Below are 26,650 nucleotides of genomic sequence, written 5' to 3'. Positions count from 1 at the left end.
AAACACACGAGCATTATTGACAACGTAGCCTTGGATATTGATCTCGTCTGCCACAAAATAATGAAGAGTGGAAGTGCGACAATGAGTTTTTTCCAATTAAGAGCGGAGGAAGAGGGATAGGTGAGAGAGAGAGAGAACTTAGCAGAGCTAAGAGGGAGAGAGAGAGAGAAGGGAAAGATAAAAAAAAGAGCAAAATGATGAAGATAGAAAAGGTAAAGAGTGGATGAAAGGGAATATGATGGGGGTGCACTTTGACAGCAAAATCTGCTTCAACTGCTCCTCCAGAGAGATCAACCCTGACACTGCGAGATGGCACTCATTACCACACACACACACACGGACCGCTCACATGCATTGTGCACGTGCACTGAACTCTGACCTTTGTTTTCAGTTTAAGTGCAGGAGAACCGGACACTTTTCACTTCTTCACCTTCTCTCTCTTAAGACCTTAAAACAAATGACTATCCGTCACACCAGATTAGATTACAGATAAACTCACTATGTCTTTGTTCTGGTTGTCATTTTCATAACTACTGTGGTGGTCAGTGAGAGATGTTTTAAGGTTTTCTTTAAGAAATCACCTTAGTAGTTTCATCCTACTCTCAAGTCTGAACCAGCTCCTGCACACATTCAGTGTTTGGATTGAATTAAGTGCACACAGACACTTCCTCGGGAAACTAATTCACAGAGATGATCGGTTACTGATATGGCTGCCAGAACCAAAGCTACTGTAACAGCTTGTGTGTGTGAGGCACCAAGACCTTGTGCTAAATTGTACGGCAAGGCTGACATCTAGTGGCGAACGTGGCTAATTGCATCAGCTTTGGGGGCCTTGGTCGAACATTTCCTGCACAATAAAGTCACTCCAAAGTTTTTGTTCCATAAAAGGCCATGCTTTAATCCATGTTGTTACAGACAAGGATCACATTGAAATTACAAATCTGGAATGTTTTGGGAGGGAAGACAAATAAAAACATGGAGCATTTCAAGGCACCTTAAAGAGCAACTGGTGCTTTTCAGCTAAACAGTGCGACGCAGCAAAAAAAGAAGCCAAGTATTGCTATATTGGTGAATGTTTATCATGTCAATTTACTGAAGTCATTTGGCAAGTTATCACTGTACTTTTGTCTTTGTTTGGTTTTACTTCAAACCAGTTTCCAAATCCAAAATGACACTTATGCTGTGAAGGTAAAATGGTGTTAATGCACAATCCAACGAGATTACGTTGAGTAGTTATACCAGTGCAGAGTGAGCATTCATTACTTGTTGTATGTATTTCTGTGTGTTTTGGTTTCCACACGTAAGCACACAGCTTCATTCTTGCATAATACAATATCATGAGCACATAAGGCTGGTGTCACATGTATTGAAGAAACTAGAAGCTGTAATAACATGTGACCTGATGCCAGACAAACTGAAAAATTGTAAAAAAAAACAAAAAAACAACAACACAATTTCAATGCAGCGATTTTTGGCAGAGTGCAAGATTACTTGATCTCAATGCTCTGGATGCGAGCATCCCCCTCAAAGCTCATGCACGAGTACTTCTCCGCACCCAGGCGGTTGGGGAAGTGGATTTGAGAGCCGTCTGAGAAAGTCACCAGGAAGTCCTCGGCTGTGAATTCAATGGTAATCTAGAAAGGGAAAGGAATATGTAGACAAGGATGTCAAATATCAAACGTCTGCTCCAATATGAAAATGATACGGATTCAGCTCTCACAGATCTTTGTGTCTTTTATAATTCACGTCACCACATCAGATGTATGACACACTTTTTTTCCCAACAAATTATTAACAAAAGGCAGTGAAGAGATCACCCAGGACCATTTACCTTGAATTCCTCTCCGAGTTGGAAAGGAAAGCCTTCGTGGCGTTGCTCCTCACACCAGTTTCCTCCCTCATAGGAGTTGCAGACAACTGCATTCTCATCCCCATGGGCATTAAAACGAGGGTTCAAATGCATTGTAATCTCCTGCTCACTGGGGCCAATGTTAACAGCAAAACTGTGTCACAAAAATAAGAAAAAGAAAAAGATGTTTATAACATGTTAACACAACTCAATGTGTTTAAAATGAGTATCAAATGGTGTAAAAAGTACAGGGAAGAGATGGAAATCAACATTGTTTCTTTCACTTACTTTGAAGCATCAGGTTTCGCAACTCCAACAATGGTCAGGGTCTGCCCGACCTTGAAGGACATGTTCTTTACCATCATATCCTGTGCAGAAAAAGAGGAAAAGGGTCCGTGATACAGTACATTACTGTGCGGTACTACTGCTAGATTTTATAAGATTCAATTATTATTGCAGCTATAGGCAATAAAAAAAAAACACCAGCAGCAATAGCCTCAGCCAACTCTCCAATCCTCCCTCCATCCTCAGAAATGACTAAACATGTGTTTTCAATTACACACCCACTGATGGTTGCTCATAGCTTCCAGCTCCTTTCTGCCTTGCTGTTGCCACGGCTCTTTTCCACTATGCACTATTTCCACTATTTTGGCATACTGAAATGTTTAAAAGTGACTGTTGAACAGAGTAATATTTATAGGTGTACAAAGGAAAGTGGCAAACACATACATCGTACCTGAGCAGAGAAGAAACTCTCTGCTTAAGTTGCTACTGTACATGTGGCAGGGGAATTCTCTGGCTGTGCTATGATTAATCAATTACGGTGCAATGTGTCGTTTGGTTGTGAAAATACAGATCGCCACTGCGTAACAGGTTTGCCACTTTGTCCAATTACACAACTGTCACCGAGGTAACAAGGACAGATATAGTAGCCGTCCGGGGATTCTCAGTTTTCACAACAATGTTAACTGCTGTGTGCTTAAGTGATAGGTTGACATGACACATGAGAAAAATGTGATTCTCTGCAGACACATGGGCGCTGCTGTTGCTTCTCCTCTGCTCATGAACAAAGTCCCGATTGTGCAGCAGATCAAGTGGGATTTCATTACTTGCGTGTATCTTTCTTTGTAAATATAATACATTTAAGTGGAAATAATAATTTTTTTTTTTCCACTGGAGTGAACTTCCAAGGTTGATCCTTGTCTCAATTTCAGGGAGCATGAGCAGGAAGTTCAGTGGGAGTTTATGCAGCTGCTGGAGAAAATCAATGCCACTGTTAACGATGTCAGACTTTACTTTCCAGCCCACAGTGACTTCAACTGCAATGTATTTAAGATCAGTGTCAGACTGATTATTAAGAGAGAGAAAGCTGCTCGTGAACTGAGGCTAAGTTTAGAGTAAAAACCAAAGAAAGTGAAATGAGGGAGTGTAAAAGGATAGGACGACAGCAGTATGACATTCTTTCCATGCTAGAGTCCAACAGTAAAGTGCGTGTAACACATGGCAGTGGGGCTGGAGTGTGTGTGTGTGCGTGTACGTGCGTGTGTGTCTGTGTGTGTACGTGTGGGTTGGGCTTAAGTTGGAGCTGTCTGCCAATCTGCATTTGTCCTACACTGCATGCCGAAAATTGTGTCAGACTGAAATGCAAAAATGGCAATAATGTTAATGAAACCTTAGCTGCTCCGTCCCTCCCTCCCTCACTGTGCCGTTCCCCAAACACATGATAACTGTAGCCTGTGGCTAAGGGAAAAGCTAGAATGATAAAGGGCCTTTATTGCAATCCACTCAGTTTATGAGGAGAAAAACCCACTGCTCTCTGTTCTCGATACCAAGACAGTTTGGAATAAAATGACAAATGTAGACACACATTTCTTTTGTTATTACAGGAAGATTACAACATACACACATATATATACATATATATATATATATATACATAGCATAAACAGCTGACTTAGGCTTTTGCAGCAGTTGAGATGACTAATGAGAAATGCATCGGGCTCAGTAGTGAACAGTTTGACCATAAAAGGCAAAAACCAACCAAGAAAACCAAAAACACAAGGTCAGATCTCTGCAAATCTAAATAAAAGTAAACACAATGAGAAACTTGTTCAAGCAAAGTGCAGATGGCTCAGTTACATCAGCAGTGAGCTGGCAAATGTCAGAGAGCTGACAGTAACACTTTTAAAATGTGCCCTAACACTGCTGGTCCATCGGAGGCCTAACACAGAAATGATACGGGACATGCAGGAGCACAGTTTTGTCATCAAAAAACATACTTACTTTCATCATTTTTGCAGATGTAGTCGAGGAGCTCAGCAGATGAGAAGTGAGAGTGCTACACAGGGCAGGCAGGGCCCACTGCATCCTGAGTGGAGAATATATACGGCATGGGAGGTGCCTTCAACGTGACTGACATTTAGAAGAGCAAATGTGAGCGAGCCATTGGTGAACGTGAACAAATGGACTCAAAGTGAAGTTAGAGACCACAAATAACTCGTTTAGTGCTTAACAAGTGATTGCTGACTTTAGTGAAGTGAGGATAAATAGTGATAGATAACTAGGTGACATGAAACCGTTACATTGTTTCTTGGGGGTTATTGAGTCTGACTGTGAGCGGGAGCAGAGGCCAGAGTGGCAGATATAAATAGAAATGTATTTGTTGCCTGGGAGATGGCTAAATATTTAGCCCAGCCTGGAGTTTAAATACCCACTTACTTGTAACTTACAGTAAGATCGAATGGCAACATCCGGACAGCCATGTAAGTTCTCTTTAGAGTAATAAAAAAAAAACAAGAATAATGCGGAAATTAGCCAATCATCAAAATTGTGTGTCAAAAAAATCTGTGACTCACAGTCGTCAAACAAGTGTGATTTCTTCTGCTGGCAGATAACTGCTGACACAGCTGCTGTCACTAAAGAAGGAAAAGAATCCACAAATGTGACTTAAGCACGAAATACAATGCAATGTAGATGAAAATCAAGTGGAGTGTCGCGTACACTTATTAGGTCATGTACATACTTTTTATTTTAGTACTAATACAGTATGTTACAGGAAGCAGTGTTGTGTGGCTCAGTGCTGACTGTATATAACATGTATGAGAGTCTTACTAACATATTAAGACAAATTCACTTTTTTGTGTTTTCTTCAAAGGCTGTGTTTAACCCTAAAGGTGCTGGATAAAGAATTACTGACTGCTACAGGACTCCTATCAGAGAGCACGCTGAGTCACCAAAGTAGAGTTAACACACAAAGTTATTAACACAAAGTAAACATCTTAGAAAACTCACATATCTCTTATCTGGAGACATCTTTTAAGTACAACTTTCCACAGGGGAATTAAATCAAATAAAGCTTCTTCCACCACAACAATTAAACAGTGCATCACAGCTGTAGTTTGAACCTAACACTTAAGTTAACCTAAATAAACACCAGACACCAGCATTTAACCAAACCAAAACGTAAAACCTAACCTGAACCACGTCCAGACCATCTGGACCTATTAAACACCCTGACAATATAACAACGTCCTAAGGACTTTGGTTATAAACAGTCATTTTGTCCTGTAGATGACAGATGATAGTTGCAGTAGTTGGTATGAACAGGGTGGGGGAGGACGCAGAGGGGAAGGAAGTGCTGAACAAAAGCATGAACGACTTCTCTATGTCGACTGATAGTGTTACATCTGCTTATACATTATGCACACACGTGTGTCTTTCTTTTTGTCTTTTTTGACATGTACCAGTGAAGCAAGGAATCTACTCCTTGTGTACTAGCCACGATTTAACCTGTATTGACGTACTCGAAGAGGAATGTGCATCAGGGAGGATAAATCTGTGTTACTGTGTAATGCTGATATTGCATCAGACATTCAATGAGTGTCATCATTTGTTATCTTGTGTTTTTTTCTCGTTTTCTTGACTTAAAGCCCATATGCACTACCTTCATATAGATTTGTCACTATTGTGTACGTATGTGAAAAACAAAAAGATAGGAAATGTATTGTCAGTCAGAGTTCAAATAACTTTGAAAAGTCCAGACAGAACTGTGGGTATTTCTTTATAGAGGTTCTATTAAAAAAAAAAAAACTATGCTTGAGTAGAGGGAAAACTGCTCTTTAATATATACAAAAACATCAAACTTTTATCATTTGAATAATTAACAATATGTCATTACATCAGTTTCATTACAGTTGCATCACAGTTGTTACACTGTGATTACGTCTCCCTGTGAGGGAGGGGCCACATGTAATCATATGAACGACCCCCTCACTCACATTGGTCTAACGCTTTAATATTCGCAGAGACTCAAACACTACTGGTGAAACTACAGTAACAAGGCGTGACTACACACACAAACACACACCTACACACCTACCTTATTATTATGAACGGAGCATTTTCTGTTTTATTTTTAAAATGGCTTTGAACTCTTTACTGACGACACTTTGACAAACACCCTGTCATTATAATGGTGGAGATTGTGTCGCTGCGTTAATGTGAAGCGTTCAAATTACAGTTGGTGTTTGCAGCTTGCGGTGCACTTGTACAGTTATCGGTGTGTGTACGTGTGTGCACTGTATTCGGATATCATAGCAGTCGTCAGCACAACAACTGGAACAGCTTCTAATCGGATACTGCGAGGTTGGCAAAGAAATGGCAACAACACCGGGGCCACACGAGCCAGGCTCCATACCGCTGGCTGACGCCTTAGTCCCGGCTAGTATATTTGCTCCGGACCGGACAGGATGCGTGGACGACACCGAGGACGAGTGCTTCGAGGACGCGGATATGGTCAACGGCGAGCCCGAGGACCGTGGGGTTGACTTTACCAACAAGGTAAAGCTAGGCCCAGAATGCAGCAGTGAAGCTAATGCTAACCCGCTTCCCCTGGGTGAATACAACAGCGAAGCTAATGCTAGCTAGTTTCTTCTGGTGAATGAATGAATTAATGAATGAATGAAACAAATGGTGCATTATTTTTCTTTACATATATGTGTACAATGACCGAACTCCCTTCACAGTTCCACAATTACTGATATTAGACACGACTGGCTGTGAGGAGCCAGGAGGTTGTTTTTGTCGTAGCAAAACATAAGATGCGTAAAGTTAGCATAACCTAATGGCTACATCATTTGTCTTTATGAGTCAGAGCATCTCGCACCTTATGCTGCACGAGTTGTGATGTTGTTATTGCCGTGTTATTGTTTTGTCACAATTTTGTTGTCAAACAAATGACACGAACTCACAAATGCAGGGTCCTCGAAATGATGAGGTGGTGTTTTTAGTGTTAGTTTAAGGTAAACATATGTGTGTTAGACCAGCAGAACATCTGGTTAGTGTGTTAGTGGATACATTACAACGCTATTACAGGTCACACAAACAACTTGCATCAAAGTTGCATCAGTCAGGGCCAGGTATTTGATCACCTTTGGCATCTGTCCGTGTGGGTCAGCCTGATATGTATCAAATTCATCAATAAACCTATGAATCTATAACATGCTTGTGTTGATAACACATGACCATTGCATTGAACAATGCATGTCAGTGACGTTTGGTGTCATACTAGCTTATGTTACTTACGTGTTAACATCTGTTAACCACTTTATTTACCAGCTTTTTAGTACACACCAATCATGTGATATATTTTGGTCATAATAGCTGCCTTAATCTAATTACATTACATGTCATTTTATCCAAAGCGACTTACTAATGCAATGAAACATTGTGCTGCTGATTCAAGTAGTCACTAATGGAGGTGTTTTGTTCACATTTTGCTTATGCATTAGGGCTGCAATTAATGATTATTTTATAATCAATTCATCTGTTGGGTATCTTCTCAGCTGATATGTTGTTTCATTATTGAAATACAAAAAATTATGCAATATGTTTGTTGTTTCTCAAACCTCAAAATGACATTGCCCTCAAGTGGGTTTTTTTTCATCCACAAGTTATTGAGTTTACTGTCACATGATAATATACACATTTTGAAAACTGAAATTAGAGAACATGTTTTATATTATAAAAACAAAACCCACTGTAATCTTCTAATCATTTATCTAAATCGTTTGCTATTACGTTAGTAATTTAATAATAATCGATTATTTGTTGCAACTGCAGAACTTTCTAGCAGGCAAAGCTATTTATCTTTCATTCTATTTATCTGTTTATTGTTGTAATTGGTATCAAAGCACCGTTGCCTTTAAAGTGCCTTTAAGGTGCATTGTCAAAGCCATTTGTTACATATTAACCTTCGTATGTGCCTTTGAAAATCTATCTGTCCTCAGTCAGTACGACTTGTCAGTTTTACAACCTAACTCTAGTTAGTTAGCTAATTAACTAATTACTAACTGTCTAACTAACGGACTGCTGTCTAACTGTTGTTTAACTGTGTATGTGGAATAAACCTTCAGAAAGACAGTCGAGTTGTACCCGCCGTACTTGTTCTGGTTACCCTTTCCAACCACATGTAATATAATATAAGTTTAGTAAACTAGTTGCTTTTCTGCCTTTACTTGCTTTTGGTCTTCACAAATGGGCATTATTTGCATGCAACCTTGAGTTGTTTCATGGGAAGAGAGACAGCTGTGTTTACAAGATTACAACAGCTTTTCAATGTAACGTTCATTTGCTTTCTGCTAAAGGAAAAATGATACTTTAAGTCTGGTCACTGTTCCTCTTGAAAAATCACCACACCTGATATAATTGCCACTCATTTTTGAAATCTTTGGATAAAAGTTTCATCCGGAGTTGTACCAGTTATCAATGTTCTCTGTTTTTCTGTTATTCCATCTCTTCTTGGACCCAACAGCAGGCTCTTGTTAGCCCAAACGGAGAGCAGTATGACTCGTTAGTACGCCAGCTACGGGACAGGATGGAGGAGGGATGCGGCGAGACCATATATGTAGTTGGAAAGGGCTCAGGTGAGAAACCGTGCTAATAAATAATTCTCTTATTTTTCTCTTCACATTTGTATGAAATAATGTATTAACCTCTTCCTCTTATTCTCATTCTTCCTCCATCACTCTGATGAAGATGGTGATGACTGGGGTCTGGATGAGACAGATATGGAGGCCTCAGTGGCTACAGTGCTCTCCATGTGCGAGCAACTGGACACTGACCTTATTTTACTCCGAGAGCGTAATGAGACTGCCGGCTTGGTGCGTGACTATTTGATCCGCAGGCGTGTGGGTGAGCTGGACTTCCTGGAGGTCAGGTGAGTGGGCAGAGATGAGAATATAGGTTAGAAAGACACAGTTTATGTTAGTTTTGGTTTTACACTGACCATTTTGTCACAGTGTATGACTTTGATCAGATTGTTTCAGAACTTTTTTTTCCACCAATAATACTTTTAATGAAAGATGGCAGGAAGTTATGCTCCACTGTTCAGTTTACGTGATATTTTGTTACGTCTTTACCTCTCAGAGTTGCGGTGGTGGGTAACGTGGATGCGGGTAAGAGTACTCTCCTGGGAGTGTTGACACATGGAGAGCTGGACAATGGCAGGGGCTTTGCTCGCCAGAAGCTCTTCCGGCACAAGCACGAGATGGAGAGTGGCAGGACCAGCAGTGTGGGCAACGATATCCTGGGCTTTGACCAGGAGGGACAGGTGAGGGGTAAAGAGCAGAGACGTCTTATTAGTTTGTTCCTAAAAAACAAAACTTTATGTGAGTTAGTGCTGTGTATTTAGGTGTTCAAATATGTTAAATTGTGGGTATAATAGCTCCCTCTCTGTCCGTGCTTAGGTGGTGAACAAACCAGATAGCCATGGAGGAAGCCTGGACTGGACCAAAATTTGTGAGAAGTCTTCCAAGGTCATAACCTTCATAGACCTGGCAGGCCATGAGAAATACCTCAAGACTACCGTTTTTGGGATGACTGGACACCTGCCTGACTTCTGCATGCTCATGGTTAGAAAAAGGGGGGGGGCATCAAGAAAGAGGAGATACATTTTGTATGTGTTTGTGTCTTAAGTGGTTTCATATGTCAAAAATAGGCTGCCTATTTATGTTTCTGTGTGCAGATGACATTTTATGTACACGTTTACTTTTAAGTCTATAAGCCTACGTGCTTTATTTCTTACATATGCTATAAACAGTTATTTTTTTGTTTCTTTCATTAAAGTTTAAAAGTAAAATTACCCACTCCCTCCCTCCCTCCCCAGGTGGGCAGCAATGCAGGTATCGTAGGGATGACCAAAGAGCACCTGGGCCTGGCTTTAGCTCTGAATGTGCCTGTATTTGTTGTGGTAACCAAGATAGACATGTGTCCAGCCAACATCCTACAAGGTCAGCCTCCGGATATCAACAATGATAGTTCTGTTCTCTGTGGCAATATGTCTTAGTGCTGCAATTCGTGTGTTTTTTCCCCCAATAACAGAGACACTGAAGCTCCTCCAGAGGTTACTGAAATCCCCTGGCTGTAGGAAAATCCCTGTCCTGGTGCAGAACAAGGATGACGTCATAGTCACAGCTTCAAACTTTAGTTCTGAGAGGTATTAACTCTCCCCCAGCAGAATTAAGTATAATAGTGAGAATGCGCCTTTTTAACTTGTGTTTGTGTGCGTGTGTCCAGGATGTGTCCCATCTTTCAGATATCCAATGTAACTGGAGAGAACATGGACCTGCTCAAGATGTTTCTTAACCTGCTCTCCTCCAGGACTTCATACAGAGACGATCAGCCTGCAGAGTTTCAGATAGATGACACCTACTCTGTTCCGGTACTCTACTTACAAATTCTCTCCCCCATATCTCTGCATCACATAACATTACACACTTCACAGTGTCCCCACCTGTTAATCAGGCTTATATTCTACAAAGACATTCTCTCTATCAAAATCATTTTAAAAATAAGGCCCTAATCAATCTTTTTCTTAACTGTTTTGAAAAAGCTTCCCAGAAAGCCAGCATTCATTTATTATGCTAAGGGTTTTAATCTGCCACATCGTTTTCTGAACCACTGGTTGTGTTCTGTTTTTATATCAGGGAGTAGGCACAGTTGTGTCGGGAACTACTTTACGTGGACTCATACGCCTGAATGATACCATGCTGCTGGGGCCAGACCCCCTGGGCAGCTTTATCCCCATTGCCGTCAAATCAATCCACCGTAAGAGGATGCCTGTGAAGGAGGTTAGAGGCGGCCAGACTGCGTCATTCGCTCTCAAAAAGGTAGGCGGGGGGAAATATCTGCCACAGCAGTGGTGGAGGGGAAGTTTGGGAGTGCATAAGGTGAATGTACATCAGTTCTGTGGCTCTTTGTACAGATCAAGCGCTCAACAATACGGAAGGGCATGGTGATGGTGTCGCCAAGGTTGAACCCACAGGCTACCTGGGAGTTTGAGGCCGAGATCCTGGTGCTGCATCATCCCACTACGATATCCCCAAGATACCAGGCCATGGGTGGGTAAAAATGAAAGAGGAAGGCATGTGCAGTGGATGACTTCACTGCAGCAATGATAGATAAAAAAAGTTTTCATATTTGTAAAAGGATTCTCTCATCACTCAGAAATGGTTTTCTCATGCATATTTTAGTGACTTATTCTTCTCCTGAACTCTTCTTTCCTCTTTGTGGTCATCACACAGTCCACTGTGGCAGCATAAGGCAGACAGCCACCATCTTGTCCATGAATAGAGACTGCTTAAGAACAGGGGACAAAGCTTCAGTCCACTTCCGCTTCATCAAGACCCCCGAGTATCTACACTGTGACCAGAGGCTGGTCTTCAGAGAGGGACGCACCAAGGCTGTGGGGACCATCACGAAGGTAGCAAAGCCTTGCCTTGTGAAACACGTTGCACTCAGATGTAGATCTTGTTTGTGAGAAGCTTTTCTTATCCAATTCCTTTACAACATGTTGACTGGACTTCTTTCTTTTTTTAGCTGTTGCAGTCAACCAATAATCTGCCGTCAAACTCCAAACCACCTCAAATCAAGATGCAGTCTACAAAAAAGGCACCACTGCGAAAAGAGGACGGCCCCCCGGCAGCCAGCGATGACGCCGCGACGATAGCTCAGTCACCAGGACCAAGCGCGACACAACCAGTGAGTCATAAGTCCAAGGCATAGCAGACATTATACTATCGATTTACTTCATTGAGTGTTGTTTGACCTGTCCTAACATAACCCCTCTGTACACGCCTCCCTTTTGGTTATTTTGTGCAACATCGTATCCACCTTCCATTTTACCCCGCTTGATTTTTTTTGCCTCACGTCATGACAAATTACTTTTGCTGTCATGCCACATTGCTTCTTTGCACCCTCTCCTCCCTCTCCTTTTGCTTGCGTGGCCGGCCTCCTCAGGGAGAGGGAGAGGAAGACCCTCAGATAAAGGAGGGCAACAAAGAGAACAAGGTAAAATGGGTTGATTCCAAATAAACCAGAACAGCGGAGAGAGGCTAAAAAGTGGAGCGTGTGTTTTTACAATCGAGATGGACGAGTTCTCAGCTTTGATACATCACTGTCAGGAAAAAACATCACTGTACAACCACAAAGTCAAAGATGGCATTGTGCAAATTGAACTCACAGTCATAGACTTTGGAGAAGTGTGCGAGTGAATTGTGAATTTGTCTGCCAAGTTGGAATGATATGTGATTACTCGTAAGCTTCCAGTAAGTTAAACTTGCACATGTGTATTTAATCCACCTTTAATAGACCTCATTTACAGTGGCCATTTTAAACATGAGATATTAGACAAAAACAGGTGTTGGGTATAACATTAAAAAGGGTTCCACTCCATTTAGGATCAAAAGAGACAAATATGAGACAATTTAGTTGGTAGAAGCTTGTAAAATGATCAATATATCATTTTATATGATCATTATCGCATTACCAAAACAATACATCTAATGGTGTCCTATGACTTTTGCACAGTACTGCAGAATTAGACTTATTAGCCAGATTATCACCAGCCATTGGCGTAATCCTTACTCAAAGTGCCAGTCAAACAAATGTACGCTAGTCTATTCTTGTCCAAAACTCTTTGGTCTCTCTTTTGCAGCCAAAGTCTGGAGGAGGTGGGAGGAGGAGGGGCGGCCAGAGGCACAAGGGAAAAGGCCTGAACAGTGGCAGCAACTCGACAGCAGCTCCCTCCTCATCAGGGACGGGCGGCTGCTGAACTGTCCCTCCAGTCCCACGCAAACCTCCCTCTCTGCAATCACTCCGCCAAGTGTCTTCATCTCACAAACCATGGATGCTGATGTTTGAAGAAAGACACTCTCCTCAGTCCAATTACGACTTGCCTTTTTAAACAACAGACCTACTGTTTTTATTTTTAAAAAGGGAACACAAGGGGGTATTGTCCGAAACTGAAAGGCATACAACCTTTTATGCATTTTAATGTCAGCTGCTTTTTGCTATTTTTGAATGATAACGGTGTGGTTCCTGAGGTTAGCCTCACTCGGAAGGGTGATTCATTCATTTATATTAATATTTAATGCCTCTAGGAAATCCACAATTCAGTCCTTTGGGCTCACTATCAGTGATGGGGAGGGTGGCCTCACCCGAAAAACAAGGATCTAGTATGAAGATGAGCAGCTATAAATGAAAGTCCCCCATGCATTCCCTGTGTATTTGCAATGAAAAACAGTTCATGTACTATTTATACTGCATATGTAAAATAGTTGTTGTGCTCTGATTGGAGATGCTCCGCTGTAAAAATGTATGCAAATCACAAATGAATGTAGCAGAGGGCACATAGTGAATTGAAATTTTAGATATGTGGAAAATATAAGCTGTAACATTTTATAATTGTCCTTTTATTTATTTGGCATTGATGCAGAATGTTGACTTTTTAGATGGTCTGCAATTTCCTCATTGTCTAATCCGCACCGTTAGATTCAGTCGTATCTTTGTCAGTCATCCATGTAAATACCTTACACTCATAGTGTTGATACAGACAAATACAGCACATAAACTTCTCACTCCAAAAGCTGTTCATGACTCAAGTCGTGCAGTGCTCACAATGATATTTGTAACTCTCATACTCCATGCTGGTTGCTGTTCCAAGTTGTGACACTTAAAACAACTTTGCGGCTAAAAACCTCACCATTAATAAACAGCTTTACCAAACATTTCAACAGTGTTGCTTTCTTTAATATTTCCATTTTAAAACATCTTCACGTGTTATGTTAAAAGGAAAAAGTGGGGGGGAAAGTTTTCTCAATATTCACCATTTTATGCTTTCCTTTTACAAATACTACACCAATAATTTACTAGGATTTTGTGTTTCACACAAGCTACAATAGCTGCAACCATGTTAAACCAGAGACTAAGCTGGTAGTGGACATGGAAAAATTCCAACAAACAAAACAAAACCGTAAATTAAGGGAAAACATGAAGTATCTAGCTTTAGCGCAACACAAACAAATTGACTTATAACAATCAAAATCACTGAATTGTAACATGGAGAAAGAAGCCTCTTCTATTCCCAGTCCACATCTGACCCTCTGTCCTTGCACTACGTACGTTTGGTCATTGGAGACACATCCAGGATGCATGTTAATGCCCAGTGTGAACAGTCACTGTTCACATGTGAAAAGATCCTTAAGGATGGATGTCATACCAGGTCTGACCTGGGCCTAAATGATATGACTGCCAGAAATCAGGCCCAGCGAGTTTAATGCTGGACTGAGGTCAGTAAGACAAATCGTGGAAGACAAACATGTTTTCATTGCGGTGTAACTGCTACAGCGAGTCCAGCAAAAGTTACATAGCGCTGCTTAAGATCAATCTGTTTGCCAAGAACGTATAGTAGTCACACTTCAGTCGTCTCATCAACTTTTAAGTCCCCGCTTGCATTACAACTCATTTTTCATCAGTTTTGATTTTAAGTCCTAAGTCACAAGCAGATGTGTTCATACACAAAAACAAACAAAAATATATATCCACGTACACACACACACAAACATACAATATATGTAACATTTATTTACTGTAGATTTTGTAACACAAAAAAGTCTCTGCTTCATTTACAATATGTCATACAAGTGTTAAGACTGTGTGCTGTCACTGTTTTGGTAGCACACATACCCTTAGTCTTCGTATCACAATTTGAAAAGGCTTTACTTGGTGTGTGCAACATTAGTATTTCAGGAAATATATATTGGGACATATATGACACTGAGGTAAGTAGCATTCCACCAACAAATACGTAACTATACAGGTCCATGTTCAGGAATGTTCTGTTGTGGTCTCCACTTTGGGAAATTTAAAGGTGATGTGGAATTTGGGGACCACTGGCACAGTGTGATCACCTGATCGAGCAATGAAAGAGAATAGACTGTATATATATGTCACTCGTGTGGAAAACACACTTGGTTAATACAGTGCAAGCACAGAAACACCTCAGTGAGTACAGACTATTCTGTATTAGAAAAGTGTTTCACTTACACAGCTTTAGATAATTCAAGACTATAAATGAAACATCCTATTCTGGGTCCCAATAAAACCTAATTATGCACCTTGATGCATACGTGAGCTTCAGCTCATACGAATCAGGCAACCTCAGCGCTGAAGCAAGAGTTGTCAGTCTTCAGTACAGGGCGGACGTCACTGACCAACACTGAAGGGTGACGTGACAGAGACAGAGTCTGTGAAGTAGTCACGTAGACCATAATTAAAGATTGACAGTCTGTAACAAACAGGAAGAGAAATCAAACAGACACAGACACACAGGACATGGATTGGATTCAGACAGTTTTGCTGCATGTCTAGCCATCAATGTCCCAGCTGAAGAGGTGATGTTTGACCAACATGTCCTGCACTCCCTCCTTCAATGGTCTCTGCTCCTTCTCCTGGAAGAGGAATGAGGAAATCTTTTAGCTAAAGATAAAATCTAAATAACACAACACAGGTCTGCTTATATTGGACCTCAGTCGTGTGCCTGGAGTTTTGCCAGAGGTGATTTAAATATTCAACATATATAGTAGTGCACTGATGTTTATTTTCCTGTATACCTACACTAAGATAGCACAATCACAATCACTGAAGTAAGCAAAATAGTAAGAATTACAAAAACTAGAGAGATGGTTTGTTTGAGAGGAAATCTTAAGGTGATGCTTAACCAGCACATCCAGAACGTATGTGTTCAGAATGGCAGATTTCATAAACAGTATGAAGTCCTGACGTTTTTGTGTGCTGAATATCAATAATTTAACCAGATTGCTTATGTTCTCTCTGTTAATACTGTTTTACTCACCTCTTTCTTATTGGGTAGCTCACAATCTTGAGAGAGACTGAAGGCAAACCTTGACAGCACCCTGAGGAAACAGCAACAGTTTTCAAAGAGCTTCCCATTTATGTTCTTTACATTCAACAACTGAGAATGCTTCAAATCCAAAACAGCCAAGGGTGAGGGTGAGGGTGAGAGAGAGAGAGAGAGAGAGAGAGAGAGAGAGAGAGAGAGAGAGAGAGAGAGAGAGAGAGAGAGAGAGAGAGAGAGAGAGAGAGAGAGAGAGAGAGAGAGAGAGAGAGAGAGAGAGAGAGAGAGAGAGAGAGAGAGAGAGAGAGAGAGAGAGAGAGACTGCAGATTTACCTGAGCTCACACTTGATCTGTACCCATCCAGGACTGCGAAGGAAAGACCAGGGGTGATACCATTTCTCTACAGCAGCCATGCTGGAACATAACACCTCCAGCCATAAGTGCAGCACCTGCTCACTGAAGGAACACGCGTGTTGAGAACCAAACACACCACGTGTGTATCACTACTTGATGATTTGTACACTGTGAGTCTGCATTGTGTGTTTGTAAAACTCACTTGAGACCGACACAGACGAGAGACCTAAACTTGACATCCATCTGAGCGTGTGCCGAGTCGTGGCTCATGTTGACCGACTGCACTGCCTGGAAGAGCAGACAGAGGGCGCTCATACACTAAATCTCAGTAGACACATATTCCATATTTTTTAATGTAGACATTCACCATCTTTACATTAAGATATAGGAAACCATGATGGTTTTTGACACACTGATGACTCACTCTGTACAGCAGCTCCTCTGGTGTTAGTACTTTCCCATCTTCATCTAATCTGGTTAAAGCCAAAGACATTTGTGTTGGTACTTATCAATATTGGACTGAAGAATGCAAATTTCCCCTAATCCACTGCTGAAAGCAAATTTCTTAAAGGCCCAGTGCATGAGAATTAGAGACATCTTCTAATGAAATGGAGGATTCTTCCACTGTGCCAAGGGTATCAGAGCAGTACGGAGGCTTCTTCTTTGTGTAGTGAGCTCTTGCTTTAAAAATGCACAATCATGGCTGGTTTGCTCATTCTGACTGTTGCACATGGCGGCACAAGATGGCAGCCTCATTAAAAAGTGCACATAAAAGCTTTTTCTACAGCTGGGGAAAAGCCAAACAATTATACAAGCTCAAGAGACAATCTCAAATGTTACACACTGGACCTTTAAAAGCTAATTTACCAGAGTCAAATCACATCATTACACTGTGCCTGCAGACTCAGTTCATGTTCATATGATTTGTAATAGATTACAGAATCCACACCTCTATTAAATAGGCGTGTGCACATTTTGACAGAGCAGTGAGTGTCAGTGCTCTACCTGTAAGTTTTGCATAGCACCAGTCTTGAGTAGACGGAGTTGAAGTCCCTCTCTACCTCTCGACTGGCCGCCTGAGAAGAAAGATAGATAGTTTTTATTTCAAACAAACACATTTATATCTTGTCACACGTTTGAAAAAGAATAGGCAGAAGTATAATTGTATGTACCTACCTACCCCATTACTACTGGGGTGGATCCATTCAAACATTTACAACTATTTATCTCATCACCAAATACTTACACATTTACAGTATTTTATAAATGTTCTTAATATTCTCCATACAACACAAGAATACATCTGACTTTGAACATGACCATTTCCATTACCGTCCTGGATTAAACTGCTGTTTTACACTGATTCAAGCTCGACTGTTTCATAATTTAACCCCCGAGATTGAAACACACATACTTTTAAAAAGGTAGTCCTGGCACACTTCATTTTTTTATTTATTTTCCCTCTTATATTATATCCCCGTTGTCTCTCTGAAAACAATGTCTTTATTTATAAAAAAAAAAATAAACGAGAATACAAACAAATAAAACACTGAACTTTATAGAACATAAAAAGTATAGTTTGAATTTACAAAAGAAGCTCTCCTACCTCCTCTAAGAATAACCAAGGGTGACAGGGCCCTCCCAGTATAGACGGCTTCTTCAGTCCATGCTGAAAGATGGCTTTTAGGGCCGGACACAGAGTGCCCCTGGCCAAGTCTGTCACTGCTTCCGTCACAGAGTCATCACCTGCGGATGAATACTGGGGACAGATAAGAGCACAAGTTACTGATTAGAGCCCTTACATTAATTTTCAGGGAGCATGAGGACACAAAGATAAAAAACTATCATAAAGATGAAAAATATCACATGGCCTGAAGCAAAATACAGTCAAAGCTGAAAATCAAGTGCCTCCTCACCTCTTTGCTTCTTTCGTCTAAGATCTCAACAAACTTTGCAGGAAACCAGCCTGTTATGGGCAAATTTATATGAAATGATGAAATTAACCATTCAGACATTTACAATGGGTTTTGAAATATTAGAGAAACAAACAAACCTCGGAGGCCATTGAGCTCTCCAACCCAACAATGTTCATCCCTCTGTGAGATGATCTGATGGAGAGAGATTAAAATACAGTGAAATAAAAAAATGACACTTGCTTGTGTGCATCTCTGTGCAAGTCGTAGCTCACAGTGATGATGTCATTCTTTCTGAAGCCCAGTTCATCATCATCGTGTCGCTCAAAGTCCAACAAAGCCTTCGCCCTTCTCCGCCTGTTGCGCGACACAACGAGGAAGTTTTCATGGTCCCGCTGGTGGCTTTCCATGGAGTAGTCAGGAGTCAGCTCCTGAAGAAAACAGGTGGGAGAAGTCCTGTCAAAATTCTGTCAGAATAGATGAGAATTAGAAAATAAAAACATCTGCATAAAAAAAAAAGTCAACTCACAGCACTGGAATGACGTGGGTCAAAACAGTGAAAGTGCTCTGCAGTGCGGGTAATGGCCTCTCGCAGTGCAGCCACCAGCTCTGTCTGCTTAATGTTCTTCGATTTAAGAGCCTCTGCCTCATCCTCCCCAAACAGCAGGGAGCTCAGTGTGGACTTCCTGCGCAGGGACTGTCTTCTCACCACCTGATTTACAAAAAAAAAAAAAAAAAAATACATGGCTTGTTTTAACTACCTTTTATGGAAAGAAACCGACACACACAGCTCCTAATCTGTCTAGTCATAAGAGGTTTAAACCATAAGCTTGACACAACTGTTTAGAGTTTGACAAAATGTCCATGTTCCCCGTAACTTTTGCAAAGACTTAAACTGACCTTATTGAGATTTGTGTTGAGTGTTGTGTTGTTTCCATTGTTTAGCTGAGCCTGTTCATTTAGGATATAGGCTTGGTGCTTGTGTCTGTGGGCTTCCAGAGTTTCCTGAGACAGGGTACCAGCTAGCCTCATTGCTTCCCCGAGAACTGCGGGGCCATCTCTCAGCTGGCTTGGCAAGTCCGACAGAGTATTAAAAATGGAAGCCGAGTTCTCTGATGATACAAGCACCTCCTCCTGGAGTTTGGGAGTAAATGTCACAGGAATTAAATCTCATCACAGTTTTTTGTCAATACTAGGACTACATTAGTAGGGGTGGTGTGATTTCTAGCTATAACATACTTTTTTGTAAAACATACTTTTACATTTAACAATGGAAACAGTTATTATCTTCCATCCAAGAGAATAAATGGGTGACTGAAACAATAAAATAACGTACAAGCATCACACCATTAATTAAATGTGATTTTCATCAGGGAGTAGTGTTGTGCAAATACCTTGATCTTGAGCATGCCCAGTGTGACCTGGAAGAGCACCAACGAGCCCTGGTAGAAGAGAAGATCCCAGATCCTGAGAAGCAGACGGATGTCCACCACACTGGCAAATGATGTCAGGAACCAATGGAGTGTGATCAGCGACAGCTCTGGATGTGTACGGAGGAGGGACGGTTACACGATGTATGACAATTAATGTTTCCTTGCAACAAGCATTCTTGCTTTAGCAAGCTGGTGGGCTTGCTTTAGCACCCAAAAACCCTGCTTTAGCACCCTGAAAACACCCAAAAACCCTGTGTTCTTTGTTGGTTTTTGTAACAGGTTAATAGAAGCTCCCACTTCAAAATTCAAAATGCACATCTGATGAGGTTGCTGTAAAAACATGTTAGCATAAGATGGCCGCCTTCACAAACTAAGCCTGTTAAGTATATATGAAATACCTATTCCATGGCTAGAAGAGCCGGAAAGTTTTTATTTTAAAGTGAGTTGACACTTATTATGGGTCAAATGTTTTATTAATGGCAATAAGCCCTCCTAAATGTTACACACTGGACTTTTAAATGTATTTACCAGCTTCATCAAATGGCCCCATGCACCTAACTTTTACCATCGTTCCTAATTACAGTCCTTACCTATGTCATGGTCCTGCAGAAGGCGGTCCAGGGCTGGCAGATACTGAACAATGAGCTGGCGGAGAACCCGCTGGTCAGTTTGGACGCCCAGCAGAGTTGAGGAGAAGTAGGATGGAGGAAGGAGGTCTTCAATCAAGGCACACATCATCCACAGTGCATCCTCCTCCTCAAGAAAGAGCAGCAGGCAGGATACCACCTGGGGCAATCAAGAAGTATGTATAAGAGTCAATAAGGGAAAAGGAGTAAAGATGGAAAAATAACAAAGTGAAAAAAAAAATAAAGCTACAATGTATTTTTGTCTCTTAAATGAGCTGGCTGACTTATTTTTTTCTAAATATGAAGACATGGTTCTGAATGTACAGAAGATATTCTCACCATCCCAGTGCCCTGACAGTACCCAATGTCTGGATAGAGCCAGGCTAGTCCTCTCAGCACTCGTCTCAGCCTTGGAACTCCAACACTGGTCATAGTACTGAAACATGCATTGGTTGGCATAGTCCGTAACAGATCCTTCTCTATCTGAGGAGTTAACAAGGAACAATTGCATCATACTTTATTTTCAATAAAAATGTAGTGGTCTTATCTTTAATAGGTATTGTGCCACAGTGGGTTTTACCTGTTTCGCTGTGGTGGAGTCCTCATTGGAGCTGTTCTTAATGATTTCTCTGTAAGAGATCTCAGAGGTCCTTTTCTTCTGCAGTGCTCCAGACAGTCGCATCCAAAGCTAGCAAACGGAACATCTTTAAACACTCTGAACTCCTTGGAAATAACCAAAAAATGTAAATGTAGAAACACTTACCTGTGGCCTCATGCTGTGAGGTATGCCCCCTAGCACCAAGGTCCGCAGGCGCTCAGAGCATGGAAGGACAGGGTCAATGAGATCCCAGGTCAGGTCACCCACCGTGTGGTTGTGGGTGAACTCCAAATGGGCTTGCCAGCGTAATCGCTGCTGAGGATCTTCACGCTGGGGTGAACCTTCGGTCCTCAGCCAAGACTTGGGCTCCCCATCGTCTGATTGAGAAGAGAAACATTTAGATATGGTGTGTACTGTTATTGGATCAGCAGGAACTAAATCAAAGAGCATCTCAGTTAGTGGCAGCCTTAACTTTAAGGTTATTTGCACTCAATTAGCATACAAAACATAGCCACATATGATTTCCATTTATTTCTTGACAGTATTCAGGAATTTCATAACTGTGAAAAAACAGAATGAAGACAGGTAGTCAACATAAATTACCATCAGTGTCCACTCTGAACCCAAACTCATCGTATTGCACTTCGAGCTGCTCCGATGAACCTTTCTGTGGAGACATACAAATAACATGCATTTGATTCGGTCCCACCTTTCAAAGTAGAGGTGACTGTGAAATACAGCTGCCACAGATAGCAGCAACGTTTATAAGCACTGTAAAATGCCAGTTAGTAAAAGACACCCGATGTCAAAGAGTCACATGAGGGGAAAGCTGCTGAGGTTTCTGTTTGTCTGTATTTTACCACATAGTTATTATAATTTGAAATGTTTCATATGATCATTATTTATCATCTCATATTGTTTGTATTGCTTTCAGACGTATAAAATCATGGGTGTGTAAATGAATGGTGCATTTGTGCGCCTGTAACAGTCCATGAAATCTCATTAATAGTCTTAAGGTATGTGGGCAGAGGGTTACATCACCCATTACAACATAACCAATTTCCAGTTATAAACATGACAAACTGTTTTTGACAAATAAACAACATAAGTAGACATGCTCACTTGAAGGTACTTGGCCAAAATGTCCTGAGGCCACATGCTTGGAGTGAGAGCAGAGAACGGCCCACCAGGGGCAGGGGTGTAGGTCCCTACAACAGAGAGAAATTCAAAATGTCAAGTTAAATATGATAATATGACAATAACAAAGCTGGTTAGATGAAACATTAGATACATCTGATGTGCATTTGGAAAGCAGCTTTTCAAAATGAATTAAAAAAAAAAAAAGGTCCTCTTCTTCTAGCTGAGCTACTATATTACTATATTGTTAAAATATCCAACAGATCTTTACCTGACATTTTGTTGGTAGAGAATATATGGTGGTGGTGAGTGAGTGGCTAAAATATGCAGCGAACAGTCACTCTAGAGACATGGTCAGCAGATGGTATGGGCTCTGTGAAAAGGACAAACAGAAGAGGAGAAAAGGTTAGTGGTTGACACAAAATCCCAGATGTCCCACATGTCAGTGTAAACACTACTGCAGCTCTTAAAAACACACAATGCAAGTACCTTAACAATGAAGAAACAAAAGAACAGTCTATCAACCATGGGCTGAGAACAATGCGCTCTTCTTAGTTGGTACATCCGACCTCCCTATTTTGTGAGATAAAATGTCAGAAATCTTAGCGATTTACAATAAAGACTATATTCACTATTCACATGTTTCATCTGGTGATTGACTTTTGCCTTGAGGACTGGGAATCTTTGTCTACTTTGATTAAAAGCATCATTACTAAAATCATTAATAGAATTTTAACACACACAGTAATCTCTTGAATGTGACTAACATACAAGGGCTACACACACAAAATCTATGAAGGCTGTATAATTGACTTGGCCATCAGTCAGTAGATGCATTATGTTGTACCAGCTGGTTTATAATTAGATAATCACAGTGGGTTATTGGTCTTCATAGCATCAGGAATAGACACACCAACTTGAAATTGTGTGTCTATGTTATAGATAAAATCTACTCTATTGTCTTGAAAAATGTGTTTAAAATGTAGGTCAAACCGAATGGCAAAATTTTCCTTTACAAGTCTAAACAATTAAGGAAATACCAAGTAATTCATCAGAACGGTAATCAAACATTTTGCTAACATAAAAAAGGAAATGTTGAGGGAACCAACATCATCTCTTCTCACTGTGGCAAAAAAAACAGCCAACACCAACTGTAAAATTAAATTATTAAATGTTCCAATTACAGAATTGATCAGCTATGAATTGCCTTTATACATTTAATGTACATTAAATATTGAAGCCACAGCTGAAAGAGCAAATCCAAAATTCCCAAAACAAACTATGTTGCTATCCAAAAGTGTCCTTAGCACCACAAATATGTAAATTGTTTGGTGCATAAAATGTCAGAACATTTTGAAAAATGTTGATCTGTGTTTCTCAAACTAGAAAAAATATTCACATTAAAGAAGCTGAAAAATGTTTTAATTCTTCAAAAAACACTCAAATAGATTGATCGTTGACAAAATCATTTAGAAATTAATTATTAATCGATAAATCGAGTAATTGTTTCCAAGTTGTCAGTGCTACATGTGAAACAGATTATGGATTAAATGCAGTGAGTGTAATAACAGTAACAGGGGGAGATATTTTGAGGAATTAAAGCAACAATGTAGCATTCAAACCTTCAAATAATGACTTCAAAGATTTTTTGATAGTACATGAACTAACAGGGTGAAGGGCACCTCTGTCAAAGCCTAAACAAGTCTGCATTGCCTGAATTGGCATGCTGTAACATCTGGTTTCAGGTCTGTTTAACAAAAAGAAATACAACACTCTACTTCATGAAATACAGTACCCCCCCCCACCCCCTCACTCAAACAAGGAAGTAAACTAAGTGAGAAAGTTACACAGGTGGAACTATTCATTGAGTGGATGTCACGGCAGAGGCAGCACAAAAACCAAAGAGTGTAATGTAGAGTGACAGAATAAGAGGCTGGAAAAAAAACAACTAATATTGGTCCAGCTTTCACTTGCTGCTGTTTGCTACCCAACCAAGGGCTAACTGGTCCTATTACTGTTAGACTAGTGTATGTAAATAGTTTGCTTATTATGCATGTCTAGTATATTTGAGCTTGCTGTGTGTTCAGGCCATGTTAGTGAAGTCATTTCTTCCTCTTGTCCCCTTTGGTAACAAATCAAGTGATTAAAACGATGTGTAGACAATAAGCAATCGATTATATAAGCTAAGTTGAAAACAAAAGCTACACGAACTAAAGCTTTTTTGTGAGGGTGAGTAGTTTTCATTCCTAATATCTTGAAAAAATTAACAATTTAATCATATTTGTATAAAATGCTATAACAAAGGCTACTGTATCTGGCATAAAGACATGGTTGTTTGTACATTAGAATTACTGCTTCAGAGTTCACCGATATCATTGGCTTGTCAACAAATGCACATGCTACTGTGACATATATTTAATGACAGTTGTAACAAACAATCCTGTTTACGAACTGTAGGAGGAAACCCGAGAGCAAATCCTACATTGTGTTACTTTAAAGCTGACAATCGACACTCAAACACACACAGACAGACGTAACAGCATAAACAGCATAATCTGCAAAAGAGGCTCCCCAGACTCTGCCAAAATGATTCATTCCAGCAGCAGGCTTGCAGCATTTGAAGAGGGATTTAGGACTTTGGGAGAGATGAGAAATCAATTTGAAGTCTGGAGGGTGGCCAAGTCATTTCAGGCCAGAAATGTGTGAAGCTAAGGGGGAAAATGGGATGGGATGTTGGAGCGACTGCTCTCCACTAACAGTATAATCACCTGCCAAGAAAACCAACAGAACCCCCCCCAGATCAGTGTTGCTTTTATGCCACTGATGCCAACACAGTTGTACTAAAACAGTGAGTGCGGTTTGTCTCAACCAAAACTCTGTCCCTCTCGCCCCCTCCCCGGCTTATCAGCCCTCACACTTTATCATGACAATAACTTATTAACCACATTCTCCCTACTTCCCCTGTACAAGAGTTTTTCCTCACTCAATGTGGATGAAGGGTGTCACCTGCAGTACGGACTGTAAAGCCCATCAAGGCAAACTGTGTGATGTTGGCCTATACAAATAAAATTGACTTGGCTTCACAGTAAATGGTGCACTTACCCAAATCCTAAATACAACCACATAAGCACAGAGTCCCATTGTTACCAATATAAACAATATAGTTATAATGCTATACAAAAGTTTTGCTAATGAGTATACAACATCCCCCAAATAGCCAAATGCAATCACAAGTATTGAAAGTTGAGAAACTATTGTAGAGATTTCAACTCATACAAATGTATAAAATCCAAATGTATCATACCCTAATAGAGATTAGCCCACGACGCAGCAACTGTAGATTAATTACTAATGTTTGTATGTAATGTAACATGTCTGCAGGGAAAAGCTAATAGCTCTTGGGCTATTGGTCAAGAAACCAAATGATGGTGGCTCTGAAGAAGAGTTTGCCGACTTTTCATCTTACTATAAAAACAAGAAAATATTGTCCTTTGTTGAGGTGTGGCTGTGCTCACGTGTGTTTGCACAGACTGGTTAACACCCGACGGCTAAAGCAAAGAGTAACATCCTGCTCTCAAGTCACTATCACAAATTTGTCTGAAGGACTTAACCTGTATGAAGCACAAAAACACATACTAATTGAAAACATGCCCACCTACACATCCATGTACTGTACATCATAGAAGACTCTTGCTCTGTCAATTTAGTCTTGGTACTCTCACACTCACTCACTTGCACACAATACATGCCACTGTGCTGAACTGCAATGTCACCTCCTTAGGAACAAGGAACTGATAATATGATGGAAAAAAGCCTATAAACACAAAAGTTATGCACACACACATGGTTCGGAGGTCAAAAGGGGTTTACAACAGCTTACAGCTCTTACTCAATCTGGTTTGTGGCACATCACAACAAGCTTTAAGACTTAAAATTACACACATGCTCTATACATATACAGTGATTAACTAATTTATTAGACCACTTACCATAAAAACAACTAAATATAAATATTTTAGAAATCTTTCAAAAACGTATTAAACTAAGATGTTATTGTTGTTTATTTGGCAAATAAACTGAATTCACCCTTCTGTACCCTAATTTGTCTCACTGGGCTTTTCCAAGAAGTCAGAAATTAATTATTAATTATCATTATTCTATACAATAATTATAATTCAGCATTAAAAATATCATTTCGGTTAAAGAGCTTCTACATACTGGTATATTAACCACTACAGAAACATAAATTATTATTTTGATAATTATCAATGCTGTTAATTTAGGGCAGCTGTGGCCTTTGATGGTGGTCTAATACATTTGTTAAGCACTGTGTAAACATATATGCATATATATATATATATATATATATATATATATGAATGAAATGAAAGGTGACGTTATGAAGAAGCAAATCATCACTGCACCTGTGTCTGACTGTGTGTGTACATGCCGTCACTACTGTGGAATATGCTGCCTAAATTAACGCTTCATCAAACCCCAGCTGACGTCAGAGGCCAGAGACAACACAAACCAGAGATAATTATGG

General features: G+C 40.4%; 3 protein-coding genes across 4 annotated transcripts; 1 reads left to right on the top strand and 2 right to left on the bottom strand.

Annotated features, from left to right (window-relative positions):
• Positions 1 to 871: 871 nt before the first annotated feature.
• Positions 872 to 4,231, bottom strand: LOC122784841 (beta-galactoside-binding lectin-like). Its single transcript, XM_044050213.1, has 4 exons — positions 4,133 to 4,231; positions 2,138 to 2,217; positions 1,832 to 2,003; positions 872 to 1,634 (listed from the first exon to the last, which is right to left on the bottom strand). Exons 1-4 carry the CDS (start codon positions 4,214 to 4,216, stop codon positions 1,488 to 1,490), a joined length of 483 nt encoding a protein of 160 aa, XP_043906148.1. The 5' UTR covers positions 4,217 to 4,231; the 3' UTR covers positions 872 to 1,487.
• Positions 4,232 to 6,142: 1,911 nt separating this feature from the next.
• Positions 6,143 to 13,920, top strand: gtpbp1 (GTP binding protein 1). 2 transcript variants are annotated; one of them, XM_044050670.1, is made up of 14 exons: positions 6,143 to 6,688; positions 8,661 to 8,772; positions 8,885 to 9,065; positions 9,275 to 9,458; positions 9,595 to 9,759; positions 10,014 to 10,137; positions 10,229 to 10,343; positions 10,424 to 10,568; positions 10,834 to 11,016; positions 11,112 to 11,247; positions 11,431 to 11,609; positions 11,726 to 11,887; positions 12,146 to 12,196; positions 12,843 to 13,920. In XM_044050670.1, exons 1-14 carry the CDS (start codon positions 6,506 to 6,508, stop codon positions 12,957 to 12,959), a joined length of 2,037 nt encoding a protein of 678 aa, XP_043906605.1. In that variant the 5' UTR covers positions 6,143 to 6,505; the 3' UTR covers positions 12,960 to 13,920. The 2 variants fall into 2 exon arrangements, with proteins under 2 accessions (XP_043906605.1, XP_043906606.1); XM_044050671.1 differs by lacking the exon at positions 12,146 to 12,196.
• Positions 13,921 to 14,750: 830 nt separating this feature from the next.
• Positions 14,751 to 22,477, bottom strand: LOC122785071 (small G protein signaling modulator 3). Its single transcript, XM_044050669.1, has 20 exons — positions 22,376 to 22,477; positions 22,090 to 22,175; positions 21,571 to 21,634; positions 21,133 to 21,344; positions 20,950 to 21,057; positions 20,709 to 20,852; positions 20,334 to 20,529; positions 19,705 to 19,850; positions 19,211 to 19,444; positions 18,840 to 19,022; positions 18,586 to 18,741; positions 18,451 to 18,505; positions 18,314 to 18,363; positions 18,004 to 18,156; positions 17,403 to 17,473; positions 16,822 to 16,870; positions 16,600 to 16,685; positions 16,377 to 16,499; positions 16,041 to 16,101; positions 14,751 to 15,636 (listed from the first exon to the last, which is right to left on the bottom strand). The coding sequence occupies exons 1-20, from the start codon at positions 22,380 to 22,382 to the stop codon at positions 15,553 to 15,555; spliced, it is 2,268 nt and encodes a 755-aa protein (XP_043906604.1). The 5' UTR covers positions 22,383 to 22,477; the 3' UTR covers positions 14,751 to 15,552.
• Between the last annotated feature and the right edge of the window lie 4,173 nt (positions 22,478 to 26,650).

The sequence above is a fragment of the Solea senegalensis genome, linkage group LG19 (genome assembly GCF_019176455.1).
Source record: "Solea senegalensis isolate Sse05_10M linkage group LG19, IFAPA_SoseM_1, whole genome shotgun sequence".
In the NCBI taxonomy this organism is placed as follows: Eukaryota; Metazoa; Chordata; class Actinopteri; order Pleuronectiformes; family Soleidae; genus Solea; species Solea senegalensis.
This window is presented reverse-complemented; position numbering and strand designations above follow the sequence as displayed.

Bases quoted from the DNA above. Each gene is read 5' to 3' on its own strand.
- LOC122784841 (XM_044050213.1), bottom strand. From the start codon at position 4,216: ATGCAGTGGGCCCTGCCTGCCCTGTGTAGCACTCTCACTTCTCATCTG. The intron at 2,004-2,137 runs GTAAGTGAAAGA...TTTGTGACACAG, and splicing joins GCGAAACCTGATGCTTCAAA to TTTTGCTGTTAACATTGGCC. The intron at 1,635-1,831 runs GTAAATGGTCCT...TTCCCTTTCTAG, and splicing joins AACTCGGAGAGGAATTCAAG to ATTACCATTGAATTCACAGC.
- gtpbp1 (XM_044050670.1), top strand. From the start codon at position 6,506: ATGGCAACAACACCGGGGCCACACGAGCCAGGCTCCATACCGCTGGCT. The intron at 9,760-10,013 runs GTTAGAAAAAGG...CTCCCTCCCCAG, and splicing joins CTGACTTCTGCATGCTCATG to GTGGGCAGCAATGCAGGTAT. The intron at 12,197-12,842 runs GTAAAATGGGTT...TCTCTTTTGCAG, and splicing joins AGGGCAACAAAGAGAACAAG to CCAAAGTCTGGAGGAGGTGG.
- LOC122785071 (XM_044050669.1), bottom strand. The intron at 20,530-20,708 runs GTGAGAATATCT...TGATTGCCCCAG, and splicing joins ACTGTCAGGGCACTGGGATG to GTGGTATCCTGCCTGCTGCT. The intron at 16,500-16,599 runs GTGAGTTTTACA...GTGTTCCTTCAG, and splicing joins CTCGTCTGTGTCGGTCTCAA to TGAGCAGGTGCTGCACTTAT.